The 14,370-nt window shown below is 45.3% G+C and overlaps 1 protein-coding gene across 1 annotated transcript in view; it reads right to left on the bottom strand.

Annotated features, from left to right (window-relative positions):
* Positions 1–265: 265 nt before the first annotated feature.
* The window catches only part of dhx34 (DEAH (Asp-Glu-Ala-His) box polypeptide 34), a 45,429-nt gene continuing 31,324 nt past the window's right edge, over positions 266–14,370 (bottom strand). The window contains exons 15-16 of the mRNA XM_084148294.1: positions 2,570–2,717; positions 266–714 (exon numbers count right to left, since the gene is read on the bottom strand). Coding sequence (XP_084004420.1) covers positions 566–714; positions 2,570–2,717 — 297 coding nt within the window. The 3' untranslated portion in view covers positions 266–565. The remainder of the gene's footprint in view (positions 715–2,569; positions 2,718–14,370) is intronic.

Below are 14,370 nucleotides of genomic sequence, written 5' to 3'. Positions count from 1 at the left end.
TTCTGATTGGTTCTTTATTTTTGGAGACAGGTTTTTCTCTTCGTGCTGACTTTGTGCCAATGTGCTGCTTTGAGGTGTTCCATATCCTGGGTTTGTCTCATTATTAAACCCTCCTCTATATTTTAATCAAATGCTTCCTCCATCTATGACGCCCTGCGTGTCATTCAGTCTGTCACCAATGAGAATAGGAGGGAAGGAGGGGAGCTGTCAGAGCTTCAACCAATGGGAGTCGAGATGAAACCAGAAATCACATGATGAGAAGAAAGAGGCGTGACTCTTGATTTTATTATAAAACAAATGGTCCATTGCATTATTCACCAGAAAACCCCTTCAGGTAATTGATTTCCATAGCAGTTAATTGAAGGCCATTACTTTGTCCTGATCAGGTGTTCTAGGTAGGAAACTTTAGTGTTGCTCAATGTCCAGAGTGCATGTGCTGTCTCTTGGTGTTTAAGGAACTCTGTTTCAACGTCCAGAGTGCATGTGCTGTCTCTTGGTGTTTAAGGATCTCTGTTTCAACGTCCAGAGTGCATGTGCTGTCTCTTGGTGTTTAAGGATCTCTGTTTCAACGTCCAGAGTGCATGTGCTGTCTCTTGTGTTTGAGGATCTCTGTAGAAGTGAGCGTCAGATCCTTGTCACAGACATCACAGTGGTAGACTCTGACCAGACTGGACACAGAGGAGGAGAAGGAGGCTACCTTCACATCGTCACCCTCTGAAACAGACAAAAGCATCTGTCAGTCTGTTATGTTACGATATATAGATTTAACATTATTATGTCATGTTAAATAGATATATATTAGATACAGTATCCATCAGTTAGCTTCATTCCTAGAGATCCTATTAAATTATATCTACAGTGCATTCATGAAGTATTCAGACCCCTTGACTTTTTCCACATTTTGTTACGTTACAGCCTTATTCTAAAATGGATTACATAGTTTTTTCCCCCTCATCAATCTACACACAATACCCCATAACGACAAAGCAAAAACAGGTTTTTAAATTTTTTTGCAAATGTATTACAAATAAAAAACGGAAATATCACATTGACATAAGTATTCAGACCCTTTACTCAGTACTTTGTTGAAGCACCTCTGGCAGCGATTACAGTCTCAAGTCTTCTTGGGTATGACGCTACAAGCTTGGCACACCTGTATTTGGGGAGTTTCTCCCATTCTTCTCTGCAGATCCTCTCAAGCTCTGTCAGGTTGGATGGGGCGTTGCTGCACAGCTATTTTCAGGTCTCTCCAGAGATGTTAGATCGGGTTCAAGTCCGGGCTCTGGCAGGGCCACTCAAGGACATTTAGAGACTTGTCCCGAAGCCACTACTGCGTTGTCTTGGCTGTGTGCTTAGGGTCGTTGTCCTGTTGGAAGGTAAACCTTCGCCCCAGTCTGAGGTCCTGAGCGCTCTGGAGCAGGTTTTCATCAAGTATCTCTCTGTACTTTGCTCCGTTCATCTTTGCCTCGATCCTGACTAGTCTCCCAGTCCCTGCCGTTGAAAAACATCCCCACAGCATGATGCTGCCACCACCATGCTTCACCATAGGGATGGTGCCAGGTTTCCTCCAGACGTGACATGTGGCATTCAGGCCAAAGAGTTCAATCTTGGTTTATCAGACCAGAGAATCTTGTTTCTCATGGTCTGAGAGTCTTTAGGTGCCTTTTGGCAAACTCCAAGCGGACTATCATGTGCCTTTTACTGAGGAGTGGCTTCTGTCTGGTCATTCTACCATAAAGGCCTGATTGGTGGAGTGCTGCAGAGATGGTTGTCCTTCTGGAAGGTTCTCCCATCTTCACAGAGGAACTCTGGGGCTCTGTCAGAGTGACCATTGGGTTCTTGGTCACCTCCCTGACCAAGGCCCTTCTCCCCCGATTGCTCAGTTTGGCCCTGCGGCCAGCTCTAGGAAGAGTATTGGTGGTTCCAAACTTCTTCCATTTAAGAATGATGGAGGCCACTGTGTTCTTGGGGACCTTCAATGCTGCAGAAATGTTTTGGTACCCTTCCCAGATCGGTGCCTCGACACAATCCTGTCTCGGAGCTCTATGGACAATTCCTTTAACCGCATGGCTTGGGTTTTGCTCTGAAATGCACTGTCAACTGTGGGACCTTATATAGACAGGTGTGTGCCTTTCCAAATCATGCCCATCCAATCAATTTAATTTACCACAGGTGTACTCCAATCAAGTTGTAGAAACATCAAGGATAATCAATGGAAACAGGATGCACCTGAGCTAAATTTAGAGTCTCATAGCAAAGGGTCTGAATACTTATGCAAATACGTTTATTTTTTATTTTTCTTACATTTGCAAAAACTTCAAAAAAACAGTTTTTGCTTTGTCATTATGGGGTATTGTGTGTAGATTGATGAAGGGAAAAAGTATTTTATCAATTTTAGAATAAGTCTTAACGTAACAAAAGGGGTCTGAATATTTTCAGAATACACTGCATGTTACATCCCAAATGGCACCCTTTCCCCTAAATAGTGCACTACTTTTGACCAGAGCCAAATCAGAAGTAGTGCACTATATAGGGAATAGGGTGCCGTTTGAGACTCAGCTCGTCTCACCTTTGTCCTGGTTGTCCTGCTGTTCCCCGGGCGGCCTGCAGGTGACCTCGTGGCTCATCCTCTCCAGCGGCGTGACAGGACTGTACAGGTCACAGTGGGGACAGGACCAGAACATACGCAGACACTCACTGTAGAGGTCCTTAGAGTCCTGGGGAACAGACGCAATACAGCACAGACACATTACAGGACAGACACATTACAGGACAGACACATTACAGGACAGACGCATTACAGGACAGACACATTACAGGACAGACACATTACAGGACAGACACATTACAGGACAGACACATTACAGGACAGACACATTACAGGACAGACGCATTACAGTACAGACACAGACGCATTACAGGACAGACACATTACAGGACAGACACAGACACATTACAGGACAGACACATTACAGGACAGACACATTACAGGACAGACGCATTACAGGACAGACACAGACACATTACAGGACAGACGCATTACAGGACAGACGCATTACAGGACAGACACAGACACATTACAGTACAGACACATTACAGGACAGACACATTACAGGACAGACACATTACAGGACAGACACATTACAGCACAGACACATTACAGGACAGACACATTACAGGACAGACACATTACAGCACAGACACATTACAGGACAGACACAGACACATTACAGGACAGACACATTACAGTACAGACACAATACAGGACAGACACATTACAGGACAGACACATTACAGGACAGACACATTACAGGACAGACACAGACACATTACAGGACAGACACATTACAGGACAGACACATTACAGGACAGACACAGACACATTACAGGACAGACACATTACAGGACAGACACATTACAGGACAGACACAGACACATTACAGGACAGACACATTACAGGACAGACACATTACAGGACAGGACAGACACATTACAGGACAGACGCATTACAGTACAGACACATTACAGGACAGACACAGACACATTACAGGACAGACACAGACACATTACAGGACAGACACATTACAGTACAGACACAGACGCATTACAGGACAGACACATTACAGGACAGGACAGACACATTACAGGACAGACACATTACAGGACAGACACATTACAGGACAGACACATTACAGGACAGACACAGACGCATTACAGGACAGACACATTACAGTACAGACACAGACGCATTACAGGACAGACACATTACAGGACAGACACATTACAGGACAGACACATTACAGGACAGACACATTACAGGACAGACACATTACAGTACAGACACAGACACATTACAGGACAGACACATTACAGGACAGACACATTACAGGACAGACACATTACAGGACAGGACAGACACATTACAGGACAGACACATTACAGGACAGACGCATTACAGTACAGACACATTACAGGACAGACACAGACGCATTACAGGACAGACACATTACAGGACAGACACATTACAGGACAGACACAGACACATTACAGGACAGACACATTACAGGACAGACACAGACACATTACAGGACAGACACAGACACATTACAGGACAGACACATTACAGTACAGACACAATACAGGACAGACACATTACAGGACAGACACATTACAGGACAGACACAGACACATTACAGGACAGACACATTACAGGACAGACACATTACAGGACAGACACATTACAGGACAGACACATTACAGGACAGACACATTACAGGACAGACACAGACACATTACAGGACAGACACATTACAGGACAGACACAGACACATTACAGGACAGACACATTACAGGACAGACACATTACAGGACAGACACATTACAGGACAGACACATTACAGGACAGGACAGACACATTACAGGACAGACGCATTACAGTACAGACACATTACAGGACAGACACAGACACATTACAGGACAGACACAGACACATTACAGGACAGACACATTACAGTACAGACACAGACGCATTACAGGACAGACACATTACAGGACAGGACAGACACATTACAGGACAGACACATTACAGGACAGACACATTACAGGACAGACACATTACAGGACAGACACAGACGCATTACAGGACAGACACATTACAGGACAGACACATTACAGTACAGACACAGACGCATTACAGGACAGACACATTACAGGACAGACACATTACAGGACAGACACATTACAGGACAGACACATTACAGGACAGACACATTACAGTACAGACACAGACACATTACAGGACAGACACATTACAGGACAGACACATTACAGGACAGGACAGACACATTACAGGACAGACACATTACAGGACAGACGCATTACAGTACAGACACATTACAGGACAGACACAGACGCATTACAGGACAGACACATTACAGGACAGACACATTACAGGACAGACACAGACGCATTACAGGACAGACACATTACAGGACAGACACATTACAGTACAGACACAGACGCATTACAGGACAGACACATTACAGGACAGACACATTACAGCACAGACACATTACAGGACAGACACATTACAGGACAGACACATTACAGTACAGACACAATACAGGACAGACACATTACAGGACAGACACATTACAGGACAGACACATTACAGGACAGACACAGACACATTACAGGACAGACACATTACAGGACAGACACATTACAGGACAGACACATTACAGGACAGACACAGACACATTACAGGACAGACACATTACAGGACAGACACATTACAGGACAGGACAGACACATTACAGGACAGACGCATTACAGTACAGACACATTACAGGACAGACACAGACACATTACAGGACAGACACAGACACATTACAGTACAGACACATTACAGGACAGACACATTACAGGACAGACACATTACAGGACAGACACATTACAGGACAGACACATTACAGGACAGACACATTACAGGACAGACACACAGACACATTACAGGACAGACACAATACAGGACAGACACAATGCAGGACAGACACATTACAGGACAGACACATTACAGGACAGACACATTACAGGACAGACACATTACAGGACAGACACATTACAGGACAGACGCATTACAGGACAGACACATTACAGGACAGACACAATACAGGACAGACACATTACAGGACAGACACATTACAGGACAGACGCATTACAGGACAGACACATTACAGGACAGACACATTACAGGACAGACACATTACAGGACAGACACACAGACACATTACAGGACAGACACATTACAGAACAGACACATTACAGGACAGACGCATTACAGGACAGACACAATACAGGACAGACACATTACAGGACAGACACAATACAGGACAGACACAATACAGCACAGACACATTACAGGACAGACACACAGACACATTACAGGACAGACACACAGACACATTACAGGACAGACACATTACAGGACAGACACACAGACACATTACAGGACAGACACATTACAGGACAGACACATTACAGGACAGACACATTACAGGACAGACACATTACAGGACAGACGCATTACAGGACAGACGCATTACAGGACAGACACATTACAGGACAGACGCATTACAGGACAGACACACAGACACATTACAGGACAGACACATTACAGCACAGACACATTACAGGACAGACACACAGACACATTACAGGACAGACGCATTACAGGACAGACACATTACAGGACAGACACATTACAGGACAGACACATTACAGGACAGGACAGACACATTTCAGGACAGACACATTACAGGACAGACACACAGACACATTACAGGACAGACGCATTACAGCACAGACACATTACAGGACAGACACACAGACACATTACAGGACAGACACATTAAAGAACAGACACATTACAGGACAGACGCATTACAGGACAGACACAATACAGGACAGACACATTACAGGACAGACACAATACAGGACAGACACATTACAGCACAGACACATTACAGGACAGACACACAGACACATTACAGGACAGACACACAGACACATTACAGGACAGACACACAGACACATTACAGGACAGACACATTACAGGACAGACACATTACAGGACAGACACATTACAGGACAGACACATTACAGGAAAGACACATTACAGGACAGACACATTACAGGACAGACACATTACAGGACAGACACAATACAGGACAGACGCATTACAGGACAGACACACAGACACATTACAGGACAGACACATTACAGCACAGACACATTACAGGACAGACACACAGACACATTACAGGACAGACGCATTACAGGACAGACACATTACAGGACAGGACAGACACATTACAGGACAGACACATTACAGGACAGTACAGACACATTACAGGACAGACACATTACAGGACAGACACATTACAGTACAGACACATTACAGGACAGACACATTACAGGACAGACACATTACAGTACAGACACAATACAGGACAGACACATTACAGGACAGACACATTACAGGACAGACACATTACAGGACAGACACAATACAGGACAGACACAATACAGGACAGGACAGACGCATTACAGGACAGACACATTACAGGACAGACACATTACAGGACAGACACATTACAGGACAGACACAATACAGGACAGACACAATACAGGACAGGACAGACGCATTACAGGACAGACACATTACAGGACAGACACATTACAGGACAGACACATTACAGGACAGACACATTACAGGACAGACACACAGACACATTACAGGACAGACACATTACAGGACAGACACAATACAGGACAGACACATTACAGGACAGGACATACACATTACAGGACAGACGCATTACAGGACAGACGCATTACAGGACAGACGCATTACAGGACAGACGCATTACAGGACAGACGCATTACAGGACAGACGCATTACAGGACAGACGCATTACAGGACAGACGCATTACAGGACAGACACAATACAGGACAGACACATTACAGGACAGACACATTACAGGACAGACACATTACAGGACAGACACATTACAGGACAGACACACAGACACATTACAGGACAGACACATTACAGGACAGACACAATACAGGACAGACACATTACAGGACAGGACAGACGCATTACAGGACAGACGCATTACAGGACAGACGCATTACAGGACAGACGCATTACAGGACAGACACATTACAGGACAGGACAGACGCATTACAGGACAGACGCATTACAGGACAGACGCATTACAGGACAGACACATTACAGGACAGACACATTACAGGACAGACACATTACAGGACAGACACATTACAGGACAGACACATTACAGGACAGGACAGACACAGGACAGGACAGACACATTACAGGACAGACACATTACAGGACAGACACATTACAGGACAGACGCATTACAGGACAGACGCATTACAGGACAGACACATTACAGGACAGGACAGACACATTACAGGACAGACACATTACAGGACAGGACAGACACATTACAGGACAGACACATTACAGGACAGACACATTACAGGACAGACACATTACAGGACAGACGCATTACAGGACAGACACAATACAGGACAGGACAGACACATTACAGGACAGACACATTACAGGACAGACACTACAGGACAGACACATTACAGCACAGACACATTACAGGACAGACGCATTACAGGACAGACGCATTACAGGACAGACGCATTACAGGACAGACGCATTACAGGACAGACACAATACAGGACAGGACAGACACATTACAGGACAGACGCATTACAGGACAGACGCAATACAGGACAGGACAGACACATTACAGGACAGACACATTACAGGACAGACGCATTACAGGACAGACGCATTACAGGACAGACACAATACAGGACAGACACATTACAGGACAGACGCATTACAGGACAGACGCATTACAGGACAGACGCATTACAGGACAGACGCATTACAGGAAAGACACAGACACATTACAGGACAGACACAATACAGGACAGACACAATACAGGACAGACACATTACAGGACAGACACAGACACATTACAGGACAGACACATTACAGGACAGACACAATACAGGACAGACACATTACAGGACAGACACAATACAGGACAGACACATTACAGGACAGACACATTACAGGACAGACACATTACAGGACAGACGCATTACAGGACAGACGCATTACAGGACAGACGCATTACAGGACAGGACAGACACATTACAGGACAGACACATTACAGGACAGGACAGACACATTACAGGACAGACACATTACAGGACAGACACATTACAGGACAGACGCATTACAGGACAGACACAATACAGGACAGGACAGACACATTACAGGACAGACACATTACAGGACAGACACATTACAGGACAGACACATTACAGCACAGACACATTACAGGACAGACGCATTACAGGACAGACACATTACAGGACAGACACATTACAGGACAGGACAGACACAGGACAGGACAGACACATTACAGGACAGACACATTACAGGACAGACACATTACAGGACAGACGCATTACAGGACAGACGCATTACAGGACAGACACATTACAGGACAGGACAGACACATTACAGGACAGACACATTACAGGACAGGACAGACACATTACAGGACAGACACATTACAGGACAGACACATTACAGGACAGACGCATTACAGGACAGACACAATACAGGACAGGACAGACACATTACAGGACAGACACATTACAGGACAGACACATTACAGGACAGACACATTACAGCACAGACACATTACAGGACAGACGCATTACAGGACAGACGCATTACAGGACAGACGCATTACAGGACAGACACATTACAGGACAGACACAATACAGGACAGGACAGACACATTACAGGACAGACGCATTACAGGACAGACGCAATACAGGACAGGACAGACACATTACAGGACAGACACATTACAGGACAGACGCATTACAGGACAGACGCATTAAAGGACAGACGCATTAAAGGACAGACACAATACAGCACAGACACATTACAGGACAGACGCATTACAGGACAGACGCATTACAGGACAGACGCATTACAGGACAGACGCATTACAGGACAGACGCATTACAGGACAGACACAGACACATTACAGGACAGACGCATTACAGGACAGACGCATTACAGGACAGACGCATTACAGGACAGACGCATTACAGGACAGACACAGACACATTACAGGACAGACACATTACAGGAGAGACACAATACAGGACAGACACATTACAGGACAGACACAATACAGGACAGACACATTACAGGACAGACACATTACAGGACAGACGCATTACAGGACAGACGCATTACAGGACAGACGCATTACAGGACAGGACAGACACATTACAGGACAGACACATTACAGGACAGGACAGACATTACAGGACAGACACATTACAGGACAGACACATTACAGGACAGACACATTACAGGACAGACGCATTACAGGACAGGACAGACACATTACAGGACAGACACATTACAGGACAGACACATTACAGGACAGACACATTACAGCACAGACACATTACAGGACAGACGCATTACAGGACAGACACATTACAGGACAGACACATTACAGGACAGACACAATACAGGACAGGACAGACACATTACAGGACAGACGCATTACAGGACAGACGCAATACAGGACAGGACAGACACATTACAGGACAGACGCATTACAGGACAGACGCATTACAGGACAGACGCATTACAGGACAGACACAATACAGGACAGACACATTACAGGACAGACGCATTACAGGACAGACGCATTACAGGACAGACGCATTACAGGACAGACGCATTACAGGACAGACGCATTACAGGACAGACGCATTACAGGACAGACGCATTACAGGACAGACGCATTACAGGACAGACACAGACACATTACAGGACAGACACATTACAGGACAGACACAATACAGGACAGACACATTACAGGACAGACACAATACAGGACAGACACATTACAGGACAGACACATTACAGGACAGACACATTACAGGACAGACACATTACAGGACAGACACATTACAGGACAGACACACAGACACATTACAGGACAGACACAATGCAGGACAGACACATTACAGGACAGACACATTACAGGACAGACACATTACAGGACAGACACATTACAGGACAGACACATTACAGGACAGACGCATTACAGGACAGACGCATTACAGGACAGACGCATTACAGGACAGACGCATTACAGGACAGACGCATTACAGGACAGACACATTACAGGACAGACACATTACAGGACAGACGCAATACAGGACAGGACAGACACATTACAGGACAGACGCATTACAGGACAGACGCATTACAGGACAGACGCATTACAGGACAGACACAATACAGGACAGACACATTACAGGACAGACGCATTACAGGACAGACGCATTACAGGACAGACGCATTACAGGACAGACACATTACAGGACAGACACAATACAGGACAGACACATTACAGCACAGACACATTACAGGACAGACACACAGACACATTACAGGACAGACACACAGACACATTACAGGACAGACACACAGACACATTACAGGACAGACACACAGACACATTACAGGACAGACACATTACAGGACAGACACATTACAGGACAGACACATTACAGGACAGACGCATTACAGGACAGACACATTACAGGACAGACACAATACAGGACAGACGCATTACAGGACAGACACACAGACACATTACAGGACAGACACATTACAGGACAGACACATTACAGCACAGACACATTACAGGACAGACACACAGACACATTACAGGACAGACGCATTACAGGACAGACACATTACAGGACAGACACATTACAGGACAGACACATTACAGGACAGACACATTACAGGACAGGACAGACACATTACAGGACAGACACATTACAGGACAGACACACAGACACATTACAGGACAGACGCATTACAGGACAGACACATTACAGGACAGACACATTACAGCACAGACACATTACAGGACAGACACACAGACACATTACAGGACAGACACATTACAGAACAGACACATTACAGGACAGACGCATTACAGGACAGACACAATACAGGACAGACACATTACAGGACAGACACAATACAGGACAGACACATTACAGCACAGACACATTACAGGACAGACACACAGACACATTACAGGACAGACACACAGACACATTACAGGACAGACACACAGACACATTACAGGACAGACACACAGACACATTACAGGACAGACACATTACAGGACAGACACATTACAGGACAGACACAATACAGGACAGACGCATTACAGGACAGACACACAGACACATTACAGGACAGACACATTACAGGACAGACACATTACAGCACAGACACATTACAGGACAGACACACAGACACATTACAGGACAGACGCATTACAGGACAGACACATTACAGGACAGACACACAGACACATTACAGGACAGACGCATTACAGGACAGACACATTACAGGACAGACACATTACAGGACAGACACATTACAGGACAGGACAGACACATTACAGGACAGACACATTACAGGACAGTACAGACACATTACAGGACAGACACATTACAGGACAGACACATTACAGGACAGACACATTACAGTACAGACACATTACAGGACAGACACATTACAGGACAGACACATTACAGGACAGACACATTACAGTACAGACACAATACAGGACAGACACATTACAGGACAGACACATTACAGGACAGACACATTACAGGACAGACACATTACAGGACAGACACAATACAGGACAGGACAGACGCATTACAGGACAGACACATTACAGGACAGACACATTACAGGACAGACACATTACAGGACAGACACAATACAGGACAGACGCATTACAGGACAGACACAATACAGGACAGGACAGACGCATTACAGGACAGACACATTACAGGACAGACACATTACAGGACAGACACATTACAGGACAGACACAATACAGGACAGACATTACAGGACAGACACATTACAGGACAGACACATTACAGGACAGACACATTACAGGACAGACGCATTACAGGACAGACACAATACAGGACAGGACAGACACATTACAGGACAGACACATTACAGGACAGACACATTACAGGACAGACACATTACAGCACAGACACATTACAGGACAGACGCATTACAGGACAGACGCATTACAGGACAGACACATTACAGGACAGACACATTACAGGACAGACACAATACAGGACAGGACAGACACATTACAGGACAGACGCATTACAGGACAGACGCAATACAGGACAGGACAGACACATTACAGGACAGACGCATTACAGGACAGACGCATTACAGGACAGACGCATTACAGGACAGACACAATACAGGACAGACACATTACAGGACAGACGCATTACAGGACAGACGCATTACAGGACAGACGCATTACAGGACAGACACAGACACATTACAGGACAGACGCATTACAGGACAGACGCATTACAGGACAGACGCATTACAGGACAGACACAGACACATTACAGGACAGACACATTACAGGACAGACAATACAGGACAGACACATTACAGGACAGACACAATACAGGACAGACACATTACAGGACAGACACATTACAGGACAGACACATTACAGGACAGACACATTACAGGACAGACACATTACAGGACAGACACATTACAGGACAGACACACAGACACATTACAGGACAGACACAATGCAGGACAGACACATTACAGGACAGACACATTACAGGACAGACACATTACAGGACAGACACATTACAGGACAGACGCATTACAGGACAGACGCATTACAGGACAGACACAATACAGGACAGACACATTACAGGACAGACACATTACAGGACAGACGCATTACAGGACAGACGCATTACAGGACAGACGCATTACAGGACAGACACACAGACACATTACAGGACAGACACATTACAGAACAGACACATTACAGGACAGACGCATTACAGGACAGACACAATACAGGACAGACACATTACAGGACAGACACAATACAGGACAGACACATTACAGCACAGACACATTACAGGACAGACACACAGACACATTACAGGACAGACACACAGACACATTACAGGACAGACACACAGACACATTACAGGACAGACACACAGACACATTACAGGACAGACACATTACAGGACAGACACATTACAGGACAGACACATTACAGGACAGACACATTACAGGACAGACGCATTACAGGACAGACACATTACAGGACAGACACAATACAGGACAGACGCATTACAGGACAGACACACAGACACATTACAGGACAGACAAATTACAGGACAGACACATTACAGCACAGACACATTACAGGACAGACACACAGACACATTACAGGACAGACGCATTACAGGACAGACACATTACAGGACAGACACATTACAGGACAGACACATTACAGGACAGGACAGACACATTACAGGACAGACACATTACAGGACAGACACACAGACACATTACAGGACAGACGCATTACAGGACAGACACATTACAGGACAGACACATTACAGCACAGACACATTACAGGACAGACACACAGACACATTACAGGACAGACACATTACAGAACAGACACATTACAGGACAGACGCATTACAGGACAGACACAATACAGGACAGACACATTACAGGACAGACACAATACAGGACAGACACATTACAGCACAGACACATTACAGGACAGACACACAGACA

This window comes from Coregonus lavaretus, assembly GCF_964263955.1.
Source record: "Coregonus lavaretus genome assembly, chromosome: 30".
Taxonomy (NCBI): Eukaryota; Metazoa; Chordata; class Actinopteri; order Salmoniformes; family Salmonidae; genus Coregonus; species Coregonus lavaretus.
This window is presented reverse-complemented; position numbering and strand designations above follow the sequence as displayed.